The sequence below is a fragment of the Coregonus lavaretus genome (genome assembly GCF_964263955.1).
Source record: "Coregonus lavaretus genome assembly, chromosome: 7".
Taxonomy (NCBI): domain Eukaryota; kingdom Metazoa; phylum Chordata; class Actinopteri; order Salmoniformes; family Salmonidae; genus Coregonus; species Coregonus lavaretus.
In genome coordinates this window covers 12285000-12309163 of record NC_139994.1, presented here as the reverse complement: position 1 = coordinate 12309163, position 24164 = coordinate 12285000, and the positions used below count along the sequence as shown (strand labels likewise).

The window sequence follows — 24164 nt, the reverse complement described above, 5'->3', positions numbered from 1 at the left end:
TATTCACTGGCAGCTGATAATAAAGGCAGTGTGATTGGTGCTAGTAGTTCTGTTTCACAGGTTGTTGCTGTGATGTAGTAGGTCAAGGCAGGGCTGGAGTCATACTGTCCAGTAAGTATTCAAGGCTCATGGTAATGTCAAGGCTGGGGTCCTGGGAGTCGGGCTAAGATGCTCGGTCCTGTCAAGGCTTGGCTAAGGTCCTAAGGGTGCTGCTGGGTAAGGCTCTTAGGCTGCATCCCAATTCTTCACCCTTTTCCCACAGTGTGCACTTACAGACTTTCTGACATGGATTTAAAAAGCATTGGATTGGATAAATCAATGGAAGGAGCTTCCAATATTGTTAAATCCATGACAGAAAGTGTGCAAGAGCATACTTCAGTAAAAGGGTGGAGAATCAGGATAATAAGTCAGGTGTGGGTGAGTTAGTCAGAGATACTAAGTCCTGGTTCTGGATGGACTGGATCAGTCAGGGTGCTGGGCAGGGTCTGTCCCAGGATCCCTCTCCTGCATGGCTCTGTCCCCCTGTCCTCTCAGCGCCAGGTAGCGTTGGACCACCGTGGCCCAGTCTGTCACTTGCTCCACGCGCACCTGGCCAGCCAGCCTGGAGCTGGAGGGGAGGGGCTGGCCACCTGGGGGGCATAGAGAGAGCTTAGAAGATAAGAACAAGGCAACATACTCTTCATATACATCTGCACATTTCTTTAAGATTTTTAATGTAGGAACTATGTTTGTTGGGACTTTTATTGATGAGAATCAAGAATGTAAGATGCTCAAACATGTCTTTTTTTCACGTGCCATGCATGTACGTATCAGATCGTATTAGAACACATTTACCAAATCACCAAATGATTAGTTTGAACAGTTAATTGAAATTAATTGAAATTAATTAAATATGTGAATCTCAATCATTTGAATCAGTGAATTGAAATGGATCAGTACAATCAGGCCCTCACCCTCAGGTAGGATCTGTGTCCTCTTGTTGGTCCTCATCCAGCCCAAGGTGGTGTGAGCTAGCATGTCCAGAGAGCGGGAGTCAGGCCCAGGCAGACCCTCTGCATCCTCCTCTTCAGTCATCAGGTCCCGGCCCTCCGCAGAGCAGATCTTACCTGGGGGGTCATACATAACACACATACTGAGTGTACAAAACATTAAGAACACCTTCCTAATATTGAGTTGCACCCCCCCTTTTGCCCTCAGAACAGCCTCAATTTGTCGGGGCATGGACTCTACAAGGTGTCGAAAGCGTTCCACAGGGATGCTGGCCCATGTTGACTCCAATGCTTCCCACAGTTGTCAGTTGGCTGGATTTCCTTTGGGTGGTGTACCATTCTTGATACACACAGGAAACTGTTGAGCGTGAAAAACCCAGCAGCGCTGCAGTTCTTGACACAAACCGGTGTGCCTGGCACCTACCACCATACCCCATTCAAAGGCACTTAAATATTTTGTCTTGCCCATTCATCCTCTGAATGGCACACATACACAATCCATGTCTCAATTGTCTCAAGCCTTAAAAATACTTATTTAACCAGTCTCCTCCCCTTCATTGAAGTGGATTTAACAAGTTAAATCAATAAGGGATCATAGCTTTCACCTGGATTCACCTGGTCAGTCTATGTAATGGAAAGAGCAGGTGTTCATAATGTTTTGTACACTCAGTGTATATCTGATACATGATGTAGCATTACACATGCTACACTCATGTTTTGCCTCCTTGGGAAACAATCATTTGTAGTGGTTCAAACTGCCAATATTGAATCTATGAATTCCCTGAACAAGGTAGGAACACTAGTATGAAACTCACCTCGATGTTTGCAAAGCACCTTGGCATAAAAGAAGAGGTTGGTGAAGAGGTTGAATGGAGACGGCGTGCCTGACTTCCTACTCATGTCCCGTATGAGCACGGCCCGGCCAAACTTCCACTCAGTGTCTGAGTGGGCCTGAATGCGCTGATAGGTGTCACTCATCATGGCGATGAGCAGGTTGATCAGCACGATTACCGTCACCACCAGGTAGATGCCAAACACCAGGTGGGCCACAACGCCGGCGGCCGGGGGTGAGCGCACCAACGCAGGCATGTCCTCAGGCTCCGTCAGGCCGAAGAGGGCGAAGAAGAGCAGGACTGACACCTCCAGAGGGGTGTGGCCTCCTGTCTCCTGCCTCACCAAGGTGACATTGTAATACTGACCGAGCGGGTAAACGGGCTGGCACACAGCACACAGGCTCATGGTGAAGGCGGTGTGGAAGAGTGCCAGGATGACGGCAAACCTTCCCAGATCCTTCATCAGGTCTCTGATGAGGATGTAAGCCAAAAAAAACAAACAGGAGGCCTTATTATTGCAGATAATACTTAAGTGAACAATAACAACATATTTACAGAGGTACAGTGCATTCGGAAAGTATTCAGACCCCTTGACTTTTTCTACATTTTGTTACGTTACAGCCTTATTCTAAAATGGATTCAATACAAATGTTTCCTCATCAATCTACACTCAATACCCTATAACGGCAAAGCAAAAACAGTTTTTAAAATTTTATTTTGCTAATTTATTACAAATAAAATACAGAAATACCTTATTTATGTAAGTATTCAGACCCTTTGCTATGAGACTCAAAATTGAGCTCAGGTGCATCCTGTTTCCATTGATCTACAACTTGATTGGAGTCCACCTGTGGTAAATTCAATTGATTGGACATGATTTGGTAGGGCACACACCTGTACCACAGTAAGGTACCACAGTTGACAGTGCATGTCAGAGCAAAAATCAAGTCATGAGGTCGAGACAGGATTGTGTCGAGGCACAGATCTGGGGGAGGGTACCAAAACATTTCTGCAGCATTGAAGGTCCCCAAGAACACAGTGGCCTCCATACATCTGAAATGGAAGAGCTGGCCGCCCGGCCAAACTGAGCAATCGGGGGAGAAGGGCCTTGGTCAGTGAGGTGTAGATGGGAGAACCTTCCAGAAGGACAACAATCTCTGCAGCACTCCACCAAGTAGGCCTTTATGGTAGAGTGGCCAGACGGAAGCCACTCCTCAGTTTGCCAAAAGGCACCTAAAGGACTCTCAGACCATGAGAAATAAGAATCTCTGGTCTGATGAAACCAAGATCAAACTCTTTGGCCTGAATGCCAAGCGTCACGTCTGGAGGAAACCTGGCACCATCCCTACGGTGAAGCATGGTGGTGGCAGCATCATGCTGTGGGGATGTTTTTCAGCGGCAGGGACTGAGAGACTAGTCAGGATCGAGGGAAAGATGAATGGAGCAAAGTACAGAGAGATCCTTGATGAAAACCTGCTCCAGAGCGCTCAGGACCTCAGACTGGGGTGAAGGTTCACCTTCCAACAGGACAACGACTCTAAGCAAACAGCCAAGACAACGCAGGAGTGACTTCGGGACAAGTCTCTGAATGTCCTTGAGTGGCCCAGCCAGAGCCAGGATTTGAACCCGATCGAACATCTCTGGAGAGACCTGAAAATAACTGCAGCGACGCTCCCCATCCAACCTGACAGAGCTTGAGAGGATCTGCAGAGAATAATGGGAGAAACTCCTCAAATACAGGTGTGCCAAGCTTGTAGCGTCATACCCAAGAAGACTCGAGGCTGTAATCGCTGCCAAAGGTGCTTCAACAAAGTACTGAGTAAAGCGTCTGAATACTTATGCAAATGTTATATTTCCGTTTCTTATTTTTAATAAATGTGCACACATTTCTAAAAACCTTTTTTTGCTTTGTCATTATGGGGTATTGTGTGTAGATTGATGAGGGAAAAAACTATTTAATCCATTTTAGAATAAGGCTGTAACGTACCAAAATGTGGAAAAAGTCAAGGGGTCTGAATACTTTCTGAATACACTATAGGAGCAGAGGAAGACCTGTTTGGTTGAAACGTGTTGCAATATCAGTCCTGCTGACATGTTGATCTGCTCCTACCTAGTGAATAGCCTACTTGTATAGTTGTATTTTTCTCCACTGATCTTCTCTCACCTGATGATGATGGCCCAGGGGCCGAACAGGTGGTGGAAGGTCAGGAACTCCAGCAGCTGGACGAAGCCTAGAGTCATGGCCACGGCTAGTAGGACGTTCCGGGCGAACAGGCAGTGGAGATGGGAGGGGGGCCAGAGCTGGAGAACCAGGGCCAGGAGGTGGCAGAGGAAGGCAGCGGCGGAGAAGCCCAGGACGAGCACTCGGATCCAGGCTAGGCCCTGGCGCTCCCCTGGCTGGGTGAGCTCAGACACCAGCATGCCCCCCAGCCAGGCCAGCAGCAGCCACTCATTCCAGCAGGGCAGCAGGTGACCCAGGTGGATGGGACACAGCGGGGGGTAGACGATGGTGAGGATGAAGAGGGCCAGGAGAAAGACGTGGGACACCAGGTAGCTCATGAACTTCACGATGGGGATGGTGTTGAACCTGGTGTGGTTTTGAAACATTTTACATTCAATCCCAAGATAATATTTTCTGGCAATCAACTATCACCCAAAACTGGCATTGATTCACAGGATGAGTTTTAATGCTCTAAGTTAATTGTCGAATAATTGATTCATGGTTGGTCAAAAATAAAGAGTCTTAGTTCTCTTGTTGTAACTGGTGGAGTTTGAGATAATGTTTGAATGTAAACACATCCCACTGGGCACAAACTGGTTGAATCAACGTTGTTTCAATGTAATTTGTCATTGTATTGTGACAAGGAATCTAAATGGAAAACACATTGGATTTGAAAAAAAAGAGGTTGTTTTGAGGGTGGAATTTCAACCACAGGATTAAGTCATCATTGTAACAAATTTACAGAATAGGACTAAATTAAATCAAACTTTATTAAAAGTTTTATTTGATTTAGTTATATTCTTTAACTTAGATGTCTGGTTGAGATGGAGCCTTGAATCCAACATATAAATTATTCAGTTGTAGACAAACTGGAATTAAAGCCAGACTAAGTCAGGATTAAGCCAGTGGCTCAGATGAAACTATTCAAGCATTATCCTTTAAAATGTTGATATTTGGTTGCGTTGACAACCAAACACAATTCAATATTCCTTTTGCAATACAGTAAATAGCCTAAAGTTAAGGCGATCTTACAAACTAATGTAACAGTATTTATTCAACCTTAAAATGAGTAACACATCCATGGCCACATTTTGAGGTTAGCCTACTGTAACTATAAATGTTTTCTTATGTAATCATAGAAAGCGTACATGTTCAAGATAGCATGCAAAGGTCGCAGGTCAGTGGAGATCTTCACAATATAAATATCTGTGCAGAATCTCGAACAGCATTGATCACTTGCACCATGTACTTTTAATGTTATCTCAACTGCCATCCAGGTCATTTAGTTGTGCTATTAGATTAAGTACAGGGATAACACATTGATCTGTTGTATAAATAGAAAATATCTGACATTGTATTCCCATTTGAACTTTGTTTTGCTTTTAAAATGGTTGAAAGCGCAGTGATTACATGTTTAGATGACAACTAAACCAAAAATCTGACATTGTTTTTCCATTGGAATTTGGTTGTGCTTTTAAATGGTTGAAAGCATAATGATAACCCATTGGGAATTCTACAAACGTCTGGCTGACTTTTTGAGTTGGTGAATAAAGGTTGAAATCTCATTGATCAATGTCTCTACCAAATATTACCCAAATTTCCATGTTGAAATGACGTTGTGTGCCCAGTGGGTTAGCTTCAAAAGGGCTCCCATTAATAAAGGCTATGAACCTGTATCTATGAAAGTCTACTCTGTACCTGTGTTTGAGAGGCAGTGAGAGGAACAGCCACAGCAGAGGGCAGAGCAGCAGGCCAAAGAACAGCAGCAGGATCCTCCAGGAGTCCCACTGCAGACTGCCATACCACACCTCCGTCAGGTACTGCTGGACAGCCGGGTGGGCCACCACCCCCTTCTGACTCCCCTCGATCAGGCAGTCCAGCACGCTGGCCCCTCTATGGTCCACCGCCCTGAGTACGGCGCCGGCCCCCCTCTCCCCGGTCGAGGCCATGCTGAGAAGGTCGGAGGCCAGGCTCTCGCAGTGGTGGGCGGCCGCCTGGAGGTCCACGTAACGCTCCTTCTCCCTGAGGGCGGCCAGGCCCAGGGCTCGGGACAGACGCACGGCCGTGTCCAGGGGAGCAGCGGAGTGAAGAACCAGCTCCTCCAGCGTAGTGTTGGAGTTCAGCTTCCCACACACCATCAGGTCAAACACAAACTAAGGACAACACACACCATCAGGTCAAACACAAACTACAGACAACACACACCATCAGGTCAAACACAAACTAAGGACAACACACACCATCAGGTCAAACACAAACTAGGTACTCATCGGCAACATCGATTAAAAAACATGTTCTGGCAGCGCCTGTTGTTTAAAATTGTGTGCTTTGCTGCCATCTTGTGGTTAGACTAGAAAGAACGTGTAAGGGAGTAGAAAATAGAGGGAAAATAGAGACATAAACAGACAGAGAGAGAACACCAACCTTCCTGTCCTCCAGCAGTCTCAGTATGTTGTTCTCGTCTCGTCGTAGCAGGAAGCTAACCGTCCCCTGGTGGTTGTCCCTGGCAGCGTACTGCAGTGGGGTTCGTCCCCCCTGGCACTCTACACTGGCCGACGCCCCACTCTCCACCAGGAACCGCACCATGTCCAGACAGCCTGCTTTGGCTGCGTAGTGGAGCGGGGTCCAGCCACTCTAGAATTGGGGGGTCAGGTGTCAATGGAATTAGTGTGTGATCTGGCATAGTTTTTATTATTGTCAACATGTCACCATAACATCCCTATAACATCCTCATACGCTCCCCATAACATCCTCTCCCCATAATGTTTCCATAACATCCACATATTCTCCCCATAACTTCTCCATCTCCAGGTCAGTCTCACCTCTTCGGTGTGGTTGATCTCGGCCCCCTGGCCCAGCAGCACTCTGACCATGGCCACGTGGCCGCTGGCGGAGGCCAGGTGTAGACAGGTGCGGCCCTGCTTGTCCCTCAGGTGCAGCAGAGAGCTGGAGCGGCTCAGCAGCAGCCCCACCACAGACATGTGACCATTCTGGGCCGCCAGGTGAAGGGGGGTGGAGCCCTGAGGAGAAGGGGGAGGGACAGGGGGACGGTCAGTCTGACAGAACCACACACACACAAGCTTGCAAAACGCACACATGCACACAAACATTTGCACATAAACCCTTGCACAAAATGCATACACTCACGTACAGTGCATTTGGAAAGCATTCAGACCTTTACTTTTTCCAAATTTTGTTACGTTACAGCCTAATTCTAAAATGGATTAAATTGTTTTTCCCCCCTCAATCTACACACAATACCTCATAATGACAAATCAAAAACGTTTTTTTTGAATGTTTTGCTAATTTATAAAACATTTAAAACTGAAATATCACATTTACATACACTACTGGTGAAGTTTTAGAACACCTACTCATTCAAGTTTTTTTTTCTTTTTTTTACATTGTAGAATAATAGTGAATACATCAAAACTATGAAATAACACATGTGGAATCATGTAGTAACCAAAAAAGTGTTAAACAAATCAAAATATATTTTATACTTGAGATTCTTCAAATAGCCACCCTTTGCCATGAAGACAGCTTTGCACACTCTTGGCATTCTCTCAACCAGCTTCACCTGGAATGCTTTTCTAACAGTTTTGAAGGAGTTCCCACATATGCTGAGCACTTGTTGGCTGCTTTTCCTTCACTCTGCGGTCCGACTCATCCCAAACCATCTCAATTTGGTTGAGGTAGGGTGATTGTGGAGGCCAGGTCATCTGATGCAGCACTCTCCTTCTTGGTAAAATAGCCCTTACATAGCCTGGAGGTGTGTTGGGTCATTGTCCTGTTGGAAAAACAAATGATAGTCCCACTAAGCCCAAACCAGATGGGATGGCGTATCGCTGCAGAATGCTGTGGTAGCCATGCTGGTTAAGTGTGCCTTGAATTCTAAACAAATCACAGACAGTGTTACCAGCAAAGTACCCCCACACCATAACACTTCCTCCTCCATGCTTTACGGTGGGAAATACACATGCGGAGATCATCCGTTCACCCACACCACGTCTCACAAATACACGGCGGTTGGAACCCAAAATCTCCCATTTGGACTACAGACCAAAGGACACATTTCCACTGGTCCATCGTCCATGGCTCGTGTTTCTTGGCCCAAGCAAGTCTCTTCTTATTATTGCTGTCCATCAGTAGAGGTTTCTTTGCAGCAATTCGACCATGAAGGCCTGATTCACAGTTGATGTTGAGATGTGTCTGTGACTTGAACTCTGTGAAGCATTTATTTGGGCTGCAATTTCTGAGGCTGGTAACTCTAATTAACTTATCCTCTGCAGCAGAGGTAACTCTGGGTCTTCCATTCCTGTGGTGGTCCTCATGAGAGCCAGTTTCATCATAGCGCTTGATGGTTTTTGCGACTGCACTTGAAGAAACTTTCAAGGTTACCTTGTCACAACACAACTGATTGGCTCAAACGCATTAAGGAGGAAAGAAATTCCACAAATTAACTTTTAACAAGGCACACCTGTTAATTGAAATGCATTCCAGGTGACTACCTCATGAAGCTAGTTGAGAGAATGCTAAGAGTGTGCAAAGCTGTCATCAAGGCAAAGGGTGGCTATTTGAAGAATCTCAAATATATTTTGATTTGTTTAACACTTTTTTGGTTACTACATGATTCCATATATGTTATTTCATAGTTGTGATGTCTTCACTATTGTTCTACAATGTAGAAAATAGTAAAAATAAAGAAAATTCCTTGAATGAGTAGGTGTTCTAAAACTTTTGACCGGTAGTGTAAGTATTCAGACCCTTTACTCAGTACTTTGATGAAGCATCTTTGGCAGCGATTACAGGCTTGAGTCTTCTTGGGTATGACGCTACAAGCTTGGCACACCTGTATTTGGGGAGTGCGTCACGGTTGGGATGGTGTTCTTCGGCTTGCAAGTACCCCCTTTTTCCTCCAAACATAACGATGGTCATTATGGCCAAACAATTCTATTTTTGTTTCATCAGACCAGAGGACATTTCTCCAAAAAGTATGATCTTTGTCCCCATGTGCAGTTGCAAACCGTAGTCTGTGGCTTCTTCCTTGCTGAGCGGCATTTCAGGTTATGTCGATATAGGACTCGTTTTACTGTAGATACTTTTGTACCCGTTTCCTCCAGCATCTTCACATGGTCCTTTGCTGTTGTTCTGGGATTGATTTGCACTTTTCGCACCAAAGTACGTTCATCTCTAGGAGACAGAAAGCGTCTCCTTCCTGAGCGGTATGACAGCTGCGTGGTCCCATGGTGTTTATACTTGCATATTATTGTTTGTACAGATGAACGTGGTACCTTCAGGCATTTGGAAATTGCTCCCAAGGATGAACCAGACTTGTGGAGGCCTACAATTTTTTTTCTGAGGTCTTGGCTGATTTCTTTTGATTTTCCCATGATGTCAAGCAAAGAGGCACTGAGTTAGAAGGTAGGCCTTGAAATACATCCACATGTACACCTCCAATTGACTCAAATTATGTCAATTAGCCTATCAGAAGCTTCTAACAAGACATTTGTGGAATGGTTGACAAACTAGTTTTAATGACTCCAACCTAAGTGTATGTAAACTTCCGACTTCAACTGTATGTAAATAAGATATTTAAGTTGCTTATTTGTAATACATTTGCAAAACTTGCTCTGTCTAGGTCTACCTGTACTCACCTGCGCTGTCTAGACTTACTCATTAATTAATTACGGTTGTTGTTTAATTCAACAAGTGTGTCAATAGCAGGATACCCTCAGATTAAAAATCAACACGCTTGGCTGTAGATTACACCTATCTCAACATACTTTACATTTTTTGTGAGATCAGATATAATTTCACTATAATCCAAGTGTTCATTTTTGGAAGTTGCTTTCATTTTAGTGCATCTAATTTGTAAACATTTCAACTGTATCAAATGATTACTTTTTTCAATTCCACAAAAAAAGAACACCAATCAAAATAAAGTTATTTCCTTCTCTTTCTTGTGATGTACAGTGGGGAGAACAAGTATTTGATACACTGCCGATTTTGCAGGTTTTCCTACTTACAAAGCATGTAGAGTTCTGTAATTTTTATCATAGGTACACTTCAACTGTGAGAGACGGAATCTAAAACAAAAATCCAGAAATTCACATTGTACGATTTTTAAGTAAATCATTTGCATTTAATTGCATGACATAAGTATTTGATACATCAGAAAAGTAGAACTTAAAATTTGGTACAGAAACCTTTGTTTGCAATTACAGAGATCATACGTTTCCTGTAGGTCTTGACCAGGTTTGCACACACTGCAGCAGGGATTTTGGCCCACTCCTCCATACAGACCTTCTCCAGAGCCTTCAGGTTTCGTGGCTGTCGCTGGGCAATACGGACTTTCAGCTCCCTCCAAAGATTTTCTATTGGGTTCAGTTCTGGAGACTGGTTAGGCCACTCCAGGACCTTGAGATGCTTCTTACGGAGCCACTCCTTAGTTGCCCTGGCTGTGTGTTTCGGGTCGTTGTCATGCTGGAAGACCCAGCCACGACCCATCTTCAATGCTCTTACTGAGGGAAGGAGGTTGTTGGCCAAGATCTCGCAATACATGGCCCCATCCATCCTCCCCTCAATACAGTGCAGTCGTCTTGTCCCCTTTGCAGAAAAGCATCCCCAAAGAATGATGTTTCCACCTCCATGCTTCACGGTTGGGATGGTGTTCTTGGGGTTGTACTCATCCTTCTTCTTCCTCCAAACACGGCGAGTGGAGTTTAGACCAAAAAGCTCTATTTTTGCCTCACCAGACCACATGACCTTCTCCCATTCCTCCTCTGGATCATCCAGATGGTCATTGGCAAACTTCAGACGGGCCTGGACATGCGCTGGCTTGAGCAGGGGGACCTTGCGTGTGCTGCAGGATTTTAATCCATGACGGCGTAGTGTGTTACTAATGGTTTTCTTTGAAACTGTGGTCCCAGCTCTCTTCAGGTCATTGACCAGGTCCTTCCGTGTAGTTCTGGGCTGATCCCTCACCTTCCTCATGATTATTGATGCCCCACAAGGTGAGATCTTGCATGGAGCCCCAGACCGAGGTTGATTGACCGTCATCTTGAACTTCTTCCATTTTCTAATAATTGCGCCAACAGTTGTTGCCTTCTCACCAAGCTGCTTGCCTATTTTCCTGTAGCCCATCCCAGCCTTGTGCAAGTCTACAATTTTATCCCTGATGTCCTTACACAGCTCTCTGGTCTTGGCCATTGTGGAGAGGTTGGAGTCTGTTTGATTGAGTGTGTGGACATGTGTCTTTTATACAGGTAACGAGTTCAAACAGGTGCAGTTAATACAGTTAATGAGTGGAGAACAGGAGGGCTTTTTAAAGAAAAACTAACAGGTCTGTGAGAGCCGGAATTCTTACTGGTTGGTAGGTGATCAAATACTTATGTCATGCAATAAAATGCAAATTAATTACTTAAAAATCATACAATGTGATTTTCTGGATTTTTGTTTTAGATTCCGTCTCTCACAGTTGAAGTGTACCTATGATAAAAATTACAGAACTCTACATGCTTTGTAAGTAGGAAAACCTGCAAAATCGGCAGTGTATCAAATACTTGTTCTCCCCACTGTAAGTGTCAACATGATCCGTTAAATCCCAGACGAAGCTTTAGCATTCTTATAGATGCAACGGAAAGACAATGTATTCCAGTGAGCACATTTCAGCCATTACCAGAGTATGTTTCACAAGTCATTAAACATTTCTGCGGTCGTAACATTAACGGGAAAAAATGACAGGCACAAGCAAGAGTATGAAAGAGTGAAAGGAGTAAAAGGAAAACAGTCAACAGTCTCACAGTCAAATGACCAAATCGCCCTCTAGTGGCCTCATGGGTGGAATGTTATTAATATTTTTCATAATTTCTGAATTACCAAACTTTTTTAAATTTTTCGCTGAAAATCCGGTGTTTCTATGTCACAAACGGTTTCGTTATATTTCAGTTTTCTGTGATTTATATAAAGTGTAATATTGGGATGCAAACTAGAAGTTTTATACATTTCAACTCTATATCTGACATGGTACAGGTGTCTACTTTTGTTTCAAAGTAGATTTGTTTAAGACTACCAAGAAACACTGTGTGATCCTGATTTAGCCCACTGCAGTAAAAGGTTACTGGATTTTGCACCCCTCAAACACAGGAAATAGATGGCTGAAAAAGACAGATCCTCAAGTGGGCGGAGCATGCACATTGCTATATGCACACATATTCATTTACACACGCACGCACACAGACAGAGACAGACAGACACACAGACACACACGAAAAGAGCTTACCTGTATGTCTGTCTCCTTGTCTGCCTGTACACCAGGGGAGTTGAGCAGCAGTCTCACCACACTCTCATGGCCAGACTGGGCAGCCAGGTGCAGGGGAGTGTATCCTGACTGGAGTACACACACACTCTTTCATTCATGGGGGAAGACAATGTTGATTCTCTGGTCATAAGTGAGTTGTGGGGTTGGCACTATACCGTTACCTACCTCTAAAGGGGGCTGGTGCACTGGTATTCCCTCCCTACTGTTGCTGTTTGGGGTGTCACTGCGCATGGTGGCTGGCACCTTGGTAAGGATCTCTCTGACAAAGTCCACCTGACCAAAACGGGCTGCTACATGCAACGCAGTCAACCCTGTCTGGGATCATAGGTACACACATACATCAAATCAACATAAATAAGGAAATGTATCTACTATATAAGCAATCCTACTGTAGTTAACATTTTCAAGTTTTAAGAGAAGGGACAGATACCTTGGAGCTGGTGACCTTAAAGGATATGCTTCCCTTCAGCACGTCCAGGATGTGTGTGTGACCGTTCCTGGCTGCCAAGTGAATGGCTGTCATCCCTTCCTGGGAAGATGAAAAAGTTTAATGAGCTTTTGAATGAATTGTTCTGAGCTACTTTTGAATGAACTGATCTTTGCTGAGCTATTATTTACTGTAGACTGGGTTTTGGATGACACCCTAAAACTGAATTGAATAACTGTAGCTACAGTCAGTAACAGTGCATCATTTCTGGTCAGTCTGCGGTCAGTCTTTGGTCAGTTTGACGTCAGTCCCCCCCAGGTGAGGTTGTGGGTTCTCTCCATCACTCACTGCGTCCTCTTCAGCTACAGACGCCCCAGCCTCCAGGAGGACCTTCACCACCTCGGCGTGTCCCCCAGCAGACGCCAGGTGCAGAGGACAGGAGCCGTTGGTCTGGGGATGAAGGAGAGTGGACAGAATGGATCAAACATTCAAGCTGGTGACTAAGCTTCTCAATCACCCCTTATCCCTTCGAAAATTATATCAAATTGTATTTGTCACATGCGCCGAATACAACAGGTGTAGACTTTACTGTGAAATGCTTACTTACGAGCCCTCCCCAACAATGCAGAGTTTTAAAAATTTGAAACATATACATAGTAACACAAGAGGAATAAAATACACAAGAATAGAGCTACAGTTGAAGTCGGAAGTTTACATACACCTTAGCCAAAAACAGTTCAACTCAGTTTTCACAATTCCTGACATTTAATCCTAGTAAAAATTCCCTGTTTTAGGTCAGTTAGGATCACCACTTTATTTTAAGAATGTGAAATGTCAGAATAATAGTAGAGAGAATGATTTATTTCAGCTTTTATTTCTTTCATCACATTCCCAGTGGGTCAGAAGTTTACATACGCTCAATTAGTATTTGGTAGCATTGCCTTTAAATTGTTTAACTTGGGTCAAACGTTTAGGGTAGCCTTCCACAAATTTGTAGCCTTTCCACAAATTCCTCCTGACAGAGCTGGTGTAACTGAATCAGGTTTGTAGGCCTCCTTGCTCGCACACGCTTTTTCAGTTCTGCCCACAAATGTTCTATAGGGTTGAGGTCAGGGCTTTCTGATGGCCACTCCAATACCTTGACTTTGATGTCCTTAAGCCATTTTGCCACAACTTTGGAAATATGCTTGGGGTCCTTGTCCATTTGGAAGACCCATTTGCGACCAAGCTTTAACTTCCTGACTGATGTCTTGAGATGTTGCTTCAATATATCCACATAATTTTCCTTCCTCATGATGCCATCTGTTTTGTGAAGTGCACCAGTCCCTCCTGCAGCAAAACACACCCACAGCATGATGCTGCCACCCCCGTGCTTCATGGTTGGGATGGTGTTCTTCGGCTTGCAAGCGTCCCCCTTTTTTCTCCAAATATAACAATGGTCATTATGGCCAAACAGTTCTATTTTTGTTTCATCAGACCAGAGGACGTTTCTCCAAAAAGTACGATCTTTGTCCCCATGTGCAGTTGCAAACCGTAGTCTGGCTTTTTTATGGCGGTTTTGGAGCAGTGGCTTCTTCCTTGCTGAGCGGCCTTTCAGGTTATGTTGATATAGGACTCGTTTTACTGTGGATATAGATACTTTTGTACCTGTTTCCTCCAGCATCTTCACAAGGTCCTTTGCTGTTGTTCTGGGATTGATTTGCACTTTTCACACCAAAGTACGTTGAACTCTAGGAGACAGAACGCGTCTCCTTCCTGAGCCGTATGAAGGCTGCGTGGTCCCATGGTGTTTATACTTGCGTATTATTGTTTGTACAGATGAACATGGTACCTTCAGGCATTTGGAAATTGCTCCCAAGGATCAGGTCGTGGCTGATTTCTTTTGATTTTCCCATGATGTCAAGCAAAGAGGTACTGAGTCTGAAGGTAGGCCTTGAAATACATCCACAAGTACACCTCCAATTGACTCAAATTATGTCAATTAGCCTATCAGAAGCTTCTAAAGCCATGACATAATTTTCTGGAATTTTCCAAGCTGTTTAAAGGCACAGTCAACTTAGTGTATGTAAACTTCTGACCCACTGGAATTGTGATACAGTAAATTCTAAGTGAAATAATCTGTCTGTAAACAATTGTTAGAAAAATTACTTGTGTCATGCTAATTTGTGGAGTGGTTGAAAAACGAGTTTTAATGACTCCAACCTGTGTATGTAAACTTCCGACTTCAACTGTATATACAGGGAGTACCAGTACCAGATCAATGTGCAGGGGTACGCGGTATTTGAGGTAGATATGTACATGAAGGCAGGGTAAAGTGACTAGGCATCAGGATAGATAATAATAAGGTATTTGAGGTAGATATGTACATGAAGGCAGGGTAAAGTGACTAGGCATCAGGATAGATAATAATAAGGTATTTGAGGTACATATGTATATGAAGGCAGGGTAAAGTGACTAGGCATCAGGATAGATAATAATAAGGTATTTGAGGTAGATATGTATATGAAGGCAGGGTAAAATGACTAGGCATCAGGATAGATAATAATAAGGTATTTGAGGTAGATATGTACATGAAGGCAGGGTAAAGTGACTAGGCATCAGGATAGATAATAATAAGGTATTTGAGGTAGATACAGTGGGGAGAACAAGTATTTGATACACTGCCGATTTTGCAGGTTTTCCTACTTACAAAGCATGTAGAGGTCTGTAATTAACAAAAATCCAGAAAATCACATTGTATGATTTTTAAGTAATTAATTTGCATTTTATTGCATGACATAAGTATTTGATCACCTACCAACCAGTAAGAATTCCGGCTCTCATAGACCTGTTAGTTTTTCTTTAAGAAGCCCTCCTGTTCTCCACTCATTACCTGTATACACCAGGGTAGGGGAGGGAATGGCCGGCAGGGATGTAGCTCAGTTGGTAGAGCATGGCGTTTGCAACGTCAGGGTTGTGGGTTCGATTCCCACGGGGGCCAGTATGAAAAAAAAAAAAAAAAAAAAAAAAAAAACATGTATTCACTAACTGTAAGTCGCTCTGGATAAGAGCGTCTGCTAAATGACTAAAATGTAAATGTTAACTGCACCTGTTTGAACTCGTTACCTGTATAAAAGACACATGTCCACACACTCAATCAAACAGACTCCAACCTCTCCACAATGGCCAAGACCAGAGAGCTGTGTAAGGACATCAGGGATAAAATTGTAGACCTGCACAAGGCTGGGATGGGCTACAGGACAATAGGCAAGCAGCTTGGTGAGAAGGCAACAACTGTTGGCGCAATTATTAGAAAATGGAAGAAGTTCAAGATGACGGTCAATCACCCTCGGTCTGGGGCTCCATGCAAGATCTCACCTCGTGGGGCATCAATGATCATGAGGAAGGTGAGGGATCAAACCAGAACTACACGGCAGGACCTGGTCAATGACCTGAAGAGAGCTGGGACCACAGTCTCAAAGAAAACCATTAGTAACACACTACGCCGTCATTGATTAAAATCCTGCAGCGCACGCAAGGATCCCCTGTTCAAGCCAGCGCATGTCCAGGCCCGTCTGAAGTTTGCCAATGACCATATGGATGATCCAGAGGAGGAATGGGAGAAGGTCATGTGGTCTGATGAGACAAAAATATAGCTTTTTGGTCTAAACTCCACTCACCGTGTTTGGAGGAAGAAGAAGGATTAGTACAACCCCAAGAACACCATCCCAACTGTGAAGCATGGAGGTGGAAACATCATTCTTTGGGGATACTTTTCTGCAAAGGGGACAGGACGACTGCACCGTATTGAGGGGAGGATGGATGGGGCCATGTATTGCGAGATCTTGGCCAACAACCTCCTTCCCTCAGTAAGAGCATTGAAGATGGGTCGTGGCTGGGTCTTCCAGCATGACAACGACCCGAAACACACAGCCAGGGTAACTAAGGAGTGGCTCCGTAAGAAGCATCTCAAGGTCCTGGAGTGGCCTAGCCAGTCTCCAGACCTGAACCCAATAGAAAATATTTGGAGGGAGCTGAAAGTCCGTATTGCCCAGCGACAGCCCCGAAACCTGAAGGATCTGGAGAAGTTCTGTATGGAGGAGTGGGCCAAAATCCCTTCTGCAGTGTGTGCAAACCTGGTCAAGACCTACAGGAAACGTATAATCTCTGTAATTGCAAACAAAGGTTTCTGTACCAAATATTAAGTTCTGCTTTTCTGATGTATCAAATACTTATGTCATGCAATAAAATGCAAATTAATTACTTAAAAATCATACAATGTGATTTTCTGGATTTCTGTTTTAGATTCCGTCTCTCACAGTTGAAGTGTACCTATGATAAAAATTACAGACCTCTACATGCTTTGTAAGTAGGAAAACCTGCAAAATCGGCAGTGTATCAAATACTTGTTCTCCCCACTGTATGTACATGAAGGCAGGGTAAAGTGACTATGCATCAGGATAGATAATAATAAGAGTAAAATAAAGAACAGAGTAGCAAGAGCATATGATGAGTGTGTATGTGTGTGCGTGTATGTGTGTTATATGTATGTGTGTTATGTGTGTGTATGTGTTGTGTGTATGTGTGTGTGTGTGTGGGGGGGGGGGTTTGTGTGAGCGTGTCAGTGTAGTGTATATAGCATTGTGAGTGTGCATAGAGTCAGCGCAAGATAGGGTCAATGCAGATAGTCCGGGTAACCATTTATTGAACTATTTAGCAGTCTTATGGCTATCTAGCAGTCTTTTGGCATGAGGGTAGAAGCTGTCTCGGAGCAGTCTATGGCTTGGGTGGCTGGAGTCTTTGGCAATTTTTTGGGTCTTCCTCTGACACTGCCTGGTATAGAGGTCCTGGATGACAGGGAGCTTGGTCCCAGTGATGTACTGGGCCGTCCGCACCACCCTCTGTAGCGCTTTGCGCTTGAGGGCGGTGCAGTTGCCATACCAAGCGGTGATGCAGCCAGTCAAGATGCTCTCGATGGTGCAGCTGTGTAACTTTTTGAGGATCCAAGGGCCCATGCAAAATCTTTTCAGCCGATTCATTGCGCATCCATAAGATAATATTTCCTCTGTCACTTTCCTTCCCTTTCTATGGCCAGCCAGGCCATTCATATTATAATTCAAACATTTTTACAGTAATATGTTCCATTTCAGACAAGGACAGAGCAGCACTACTATCACAACCCTCCTGCCCTCTGACCTTGTTGTGGAATTATTGTGTTATTCTATTACCTTGTAATTCTCTATTGTTCTGTTTCCATGTTACATTTTCAGCCAAGCACAGAGAAACACTACTTCCTGACTCCTCGTGACTCCTAACCCCTGACCTCTGACCTTGTTGCTCAGCGTGGTCACTCCCCCCTGGTTGAACTTGAGCAGCTCCCTGATGACAGCCAGGCTGCCCTTGGCTGCAGCGATGTGGGTGCAGGTGGCCCCCTCCACATTGGCCAGGGTGGCTAGCTCTGGACGGTGCTTCAGGAACAGCTTGACCACCTCAGAGTGGTCGTTCTCTGCAGCCAGGTGGAGGGGTGTCTGGCCGTGCTAGGGACAAGAGAGACATGAATGAATGGAAGGATGGATGGATGGATGACTGACTGAATTCATCAGTGAATGGATGTAGGGATGGAGGGATAGGCGGCAGGTAGCCTAGTGGTTAAGAGCGTTGGGCCAATAACCAAAAGGCCGCTGGTTTGAATCCCAGAGCCGACTAGGTGACAAATCTGTCAATGTGCCCTTGAGTAAGGCACTTGACCCTAGTTGCTCCTGTAAGATGCTCTGGATAAGCGCGTCTGCTAGGATAGATGAATGAATGATAGTTAAATGCAACCAGGGGGGCATCTGGCCTCTGCTGATAGGAAGGGCTCAGGTAAAATAATGAAGAAATTAGACCAGGACTTGATATGTAAAATGAGATTGTTGAAGCTATGACTATAGCAGAAATGTCCTTCAGGAAAGATTTACATATTCATTTGTTTATTTAGCACATGTAACAGTGTTGCTTCCGTCCCTCTCCTCGCCCCTACCTGGGCTTGAACCAGGGACCCTCTGCACACATCGACAACAGTCACCCTCGAAGCACCGTAACCCATCGCTCCACAAAAGCCGCGGCCCTTGCAGAGCAAGGGAAACAACTACTTCAAGGTCTCAGAGCGAGTGACGTCACCGATTGAAACGCTACTAGTGCGCACCGCTAACTAGCTAGCCATTTCACACCGGTTACACACAGACAACATTTAAATAGGCACAGACAGCCACACACAGACAAAGGCAGTGTCAGACAGAGAAACAGACTCACTATGTCTGTGGCAGTGATGTCTGCTCTGAGGTGGAGCAGGCTGCTGCACACGTCCAGCTGTCCACTGATGGCAGCTAGGTGGAGAGGAGTCTGCTTACTCTGGGGGTCAAACACACACAGAGGTTCAGAACACCTTATTTCTCTTTTTGGATCAGGAGTGGACAAATAAAAATGGTTCTTAAGAAAGAGGAAGATATGGCAAGAGACTTTGCTAGGTGTTCGATTCTAACTTTATTTCCCCTGAGCACACAGATTAGCCTTGTGAAACTCGACTAACCATAACACTCAGGTTTTGTTTCACTTCAATATAATAGAACAGAATGTGAGCTTGTGAGATCAGGTTAAACAAGGTTACACACAGATGCCTACGAGAATATATATGACATCTACCCCAATAATAACCAAATGTACTCTTTTTGGACTGATTTCCTATGAGAAGGGACATGTTCTCAAGACCTCCATAGTTGAGGGGTCATTGCTCAGCTCACTGACCAGGGAGAGAGCGTCGATGCTGGCCAGGTGTGTCTCCACCAGTAGTCTGACCAGGCTGGCAGAGCCGTTCTGGGCCCCCAGGTGTAGTGGAGTGAGGCCCAGCTTGGTCTTGGCATTCACAAAGGCCTTATGGGACAGCAGAATGTCAGCGATGTCCTCGTGGCCCCGCTTCGCCGCCAAGTGGAGAGCTGCCTCGCCGTCCTGTAGGATACATCAGAGTTGTGTTCATTAGGTGCCAAACGGAAGAAACCGAAACAGGGAGGGACTACGTGAACTTGTCCAATAACAAACGCTAGTTTTGGTTGGATACATCAGGGTTGTGTTCATTAGGTGCCAAACGGAAGAAACCGAAACAGGGAGGGACTACGTAAACTTGTCCAATAACAAACGCTTGTTTTGGTTGGATACATCAGGGTTGTGTTCATTAGGGCACGCAGCACAGACACAACGATGTCATATGTTCCTTGGCTTTGATCCTGCTTGAGTCATGATGACCACATTGCAGTGACTCAGCAAAATGAAAGTTTTACAGCTCAGCAGGCAGTGGCAGAGTTTAAGAGACAGAGTTAAGTTGTGGTACAGTATATTGAATTAGCCAATGGAAAAGTCTGAAACATTCCAGGGCCCTCACCTCATCAAAGACGTCCACCCTGGCGTGGTTCTGCAGCAGGATTCTAACAACCTCCGTGTGACCTCTCTCAGAAGCCAATAACAACGGGGACCAGCCATTCTGTATGGGCCCACAGAGAGTGCCCTCTCAGTAAAACAATAACGCTACATAACCAAAACGCAGAAGGCAGTTCATGCCACTTCAGAATTATACTCACCCGCAAAATACCCATTTAACAGCAGTACCAGTTATTTTACAGCAGTAAAACAATATTTAAATGTCATGAGAAACCCCTGCAGTAACACCCAAGTAACGTAATTCCATCAGTACCTTGGAGTGCTTGTTGACTGCCATCTGCAGGCGACCGGAGGGAACACTGTTGAGCATCTCTTGTAGGACGTCAGTGTTGCCCACTCTGGCACAGTAGTGAAAGGGAGTCTCACAGGACTACAGGAACAGCCAAGAGCAGGGAGAAACAACAGTGAGACACACATGTACCTGTACACCTCAATAACATACACCAGAACAGCTAACTACTGTTCAGCTACTAAACAGAACGTATTGTACTGTACCTCCATCTGCTGTAGTGTACGGCATTGCTTAAAGGGATAGTTCACTCAAAACCCATCACCATCACAGTTTTTGCTCTATACTGAAAGTGCTCTATCTTGAAAACTTGACTTCTGACATGCAACATTTGTGGGGATTGTATTGTAGCGATCCTCCATGATATGATCCATGTTACAATTCCCACCAAGTTGTTTAACACTATTGGCACGATGCATAGGGTGTTTGCCTTTCACGCCAGCGACCCAGGTTTGCTTCCCTGCCCTGCCATTCGCTACAGTATTAACTGTAGAATAATTAATAAAATGCTATAGCTATATCAGACTGTTCCTTGTGCCATACCTCTCTGGTTGCTGCAGTGATGTCTGCGTCATATTCCATCAGAGTCTTGATAATGTGTACGTCTTCTCCTTCTCTGTGGACGCTCTCCTTCTGCAGCTCAGCAGCTAAGTGCAACGATGTTTCCCCTTTCTGCAGTCACAGAACAAAAGAAAACTGGTACGTCAAAACCAAGAAGTAAAGTGGCATACAAAGAGGAGTTGGCTAAATTGCATGTGAAATGGAAATGTAAAATGCTAAATGGAAATGGAATGTAAAATGTTCAACCTTAAATACACAGAGAATTGTGTTTATTAGTTTATGTTGGCATTTCTATAATAAGAATAAGATCTAGACGGTAGGGAATCCTTGCCGGTAAAACATTTCTATAATAGAGCAACGATCACATTAATATTTCTATAATAGAACCGCTGTTCCATCATCTGGTCCTGTGTGTCTCAGTCGGTAGAGCGCGGCGCTTGCAACGGCAGAATTGCGGGTTTTAATCCTGCTGGGACCACCCATATGAACATTTATTCACGCATGACTATAAGTCTCTTTGGATAAAAAGCGTCTGTGTAATGGCATAAATTATGATTATTATCATGAGTGTGTTATTCTCACCCTGTTCACCTGGCTCACACAGCACTGGGCCTCCTCGTGGCTTCTCTCACTGGTCAGATAGGTGAGAATATCCTCCACCACATGGGCATGACAGTGGCGCACAGCGACATGGAGAGGGTTCTCTCCAGCCTATGAATACAGAAACACACAAACACACACACACATATATATACACACACATGCATGCATGCACATACATACACCCACATGACAAAACACATACATGACCACAAAAAGGAGGTGTTTTAGACTACTGAAAGCGGGAAATAGACTCAATGTGTCATTGTTACACTGGTTAGACACAGAAAAGCGGTTCTACTTTACCTTAGATCTCCAGGTGAGGTCTCCTCCCTCCTCTATCAGGGCTTTCATCATCTGCAGTCCACCGTGGCGAGCAGCAACATGCATCGCCGTCTCCCCATTCTGACAGGGAGAGAGAGAGAGAGAGAGAGAGAGAGAGAGAGAGAGAGAGAGAGAGAGAGAGAGAGAGAGAGAGAGAGAGAGAGAGAGAGACACAGACAGAGAAGCTTGCTTTCAGATTCAGATGAGCCCTCTGATCTGATAAACCCATTCATCTCTGGCCACAGTGAAGGGAGAGACAAGCTCTAACCTCCTGTTCTGCGTTGACATCAGCTCCGCTCTTCAGCAGCATCTCAGCCACCTTTTCCCCCTCCTTCACCCTGGCAGCAATGTGCAGTGGGGTCTCCCGGGCCTTCATGCAGGGGCAGAGTGAGGACAGAGGGAGTGTAGAGGTTAGCAGCACATGCCAACAATAGCAGTTACTGTGTTACAAAAAGCATATTACTTTCCACCATCATGATATATACAGCACAAACTGACCAATTTTGGATTGTATATGTTTCTAGGACATACGTATGTCTCACCTTGCCTCCATTGAGTTGGACCTGAGCCCCAAAGCCCAGTAGCATCTGCACCACGAGGGGCTTGCAGTTCTGCACTGCGACATGTAGGGCCGTCAGGCCGTCTTTAGTGGTGGTGTCCACATGCGCCCCCTTCAGGAGAAGAGACTTCACTACAGCCGTGTGACCTCGTTTGGCTGCAGCATGGAGACACACTGCACCTGACTGTGGAGGGTGTGATGCCAGAGTATGATACATAAATTATAGGTAGGGTTCATTTGATAGGATACATTAAATAACATAGTAAGAAAGGATCATACATATATAATGATATATTCTAAATATATGGCTATTCTCATACAGTATCTGTACAATGCAGTGCATTTGAAGAGGTGATATTCAAATAAAATTTCAGGCCAGTGATTTATGCTTTTTTTTTTTAAGTGCCCACTGGACACCTGGACTTCCTGTACCTTATTGGGCATGTAGAGTGGGACCCCTTTCTTCAGGAAGGTGAGGGCGGTCTCTGGGTGTCCACACTGGGAGGCTATATGCATCAGCGTGCTGCCATCCTAAGAGAAGACACTGTTATTTATATACAGTCTCTGGAAGACTGCACACTGGTTTTAGAAGGTCACACAAAGAGATGGAAACAAATGTGTTCTTTTTAAAGTTTGAGGGTCAAATGCTTGGGATTTCCAACTTGGACTTACATTAATCCTGCACATATTGCACAGAAATCTACAACAGTTTGTAGGTTTTCAACTAAGATCATTTTTATATCGACAAGTCAGGGAGCGTGAGATGGTTTTCCACTGATTTCACATGAATCATGTCAACCAGATATTTGCAAGGAAATTCGAGTTACATGTGGCAAGACAATATCTCAAGTTAGGATCCAACCCTGAGCAGGATTAGTTCACACTCCGCCAACCCTGATGTTCTAGCAGTGTCTGAATCCTGGCTCAGGAAGGCCACCAAAAATTCTGAAATTTCCATCCCCAACTATAACATTTTCCGTCTAGATAGAACTGCCAAAGGGGGTGGAGTTGCAATCTACTGTAGAGATAGCCTGCAGAGCTCTATCATACTATCCAGGTCTGTGCCCAAACAGTTTGAGCTTCTACTTCTAAAAATCCACCTTTCCAGAAATAAGTCTCTCACTGTTGCCGCTTGCTACAGACCCCCCTCAGCCCCCAGCTGTGCCCTGGACACCATATGTGAATTGATTGCCCCCCATTTATCCTCAGAGTTCGTACTGCTTGGTGACCTAAATTGGGATATGCTTAATATCCCAGCCATCCTACAATCCAAACTAGATGCCCTCAACCTCACGCAAATTATCAACGAACCTACCAGGTACAACCCTAAATCCGTAAACATGGGTACCCTCATAGATATCATCCTGACTAACATACCCTCTAAATACACCTCAGCTGTCTTCAACCAGGATCTCAGCGATCACTACCTTATTGCCTGCGTCCGTAACGGGTCCGCGGTCAAACGACCACCCCTCATCACTGTCAAACGCTCCCTAAAACACTTTAGCGAGCAGGCCTTCCTAATTGACCTGGCCCAGGTATCCTGGATGGATATAGATCTCATTCCGTCAGTAGAGGATGCCTGGTTG

At 44.7% G+C, this 24164-nt stretch overlaps 1 protein-coding gene across 1 annotated transcript in view; it reads right to left on the bottom strand.

Annotated features, from left to right (window-relative positions):
* Window positions 1-462: 462 nt before the first annotated feature.
* The window catches only part of trpn1 (transient receptor potential cation channel, subfamily N, member 1), a gene marked incomplete at both ends in the record, with an annotated part of 40464 nt that continues 16762 nt past the window's right edge, over window positions 463-24164 (bottom strand). Inside the window, 22 exons of the mRNA XM_084165008.1 lie at window positions 463-629; window positions 954-1106; window positions 1805-2292; window positions 3987-4409; window positions 5742-6196; window positions 6468-6677; window positions 6866-7063; window positions 12328-12435; window positions 12532-12681; window positions 12797-12895; window positions 13142-13243; window positions 18103-18309; window positions 19064-19162; window positions 19556-19756; window positions 20187-20285; window positions 20496-20612; window positions 21075-21203; window positions 21675-21803; window positions 21999-22097; window positions 22285-22386; window positions 22559-22759; window positions 23008-23106. Of these exons, the coding sequence (XP_084021134.1) occupies window positions 463-629; window positions 954-1106; window positions 1805-2292; window positions 3987-4409; window positions 5742-6196; window positions 6468-6677; window positions 6866-7063; window positions 12328-12435; window positions 12532-12681; window positions 12797-12895; window positions 13142-13243; window positions 18103-18309; window positions 19064-19162; window positions 19556-19756; window positions 20187-20285; window positions 20496-20612; window positions 21075-21203; window positions 21675-21803; window positions 21999-22097; window positions 22285-22386; window positions 22559-22759; window positions 23008-23106 (4035 nt within the window). The remainder of the gene's footprint in view (window positions 630-953; window positions 1107-1804; window positions 2293-3986; window positions 4410-5741; window positions 6197-6467; window positions 6678-6865; window positions 7064-12327; window positions 12436-12531; window positions 12682-12796; window positions 12896-13141; window positions 13244-18102; window positions 18310-19063; window positions 19163-19555; window positions 19757-20186; window positions 20286-20495; window positions 20613-21074; window positions 21204-21674; window positions 21804-21998; window positions 22098-22284; window positions 22387-22558; window positions 22760-23007; window positions 23107-24164) is intronic.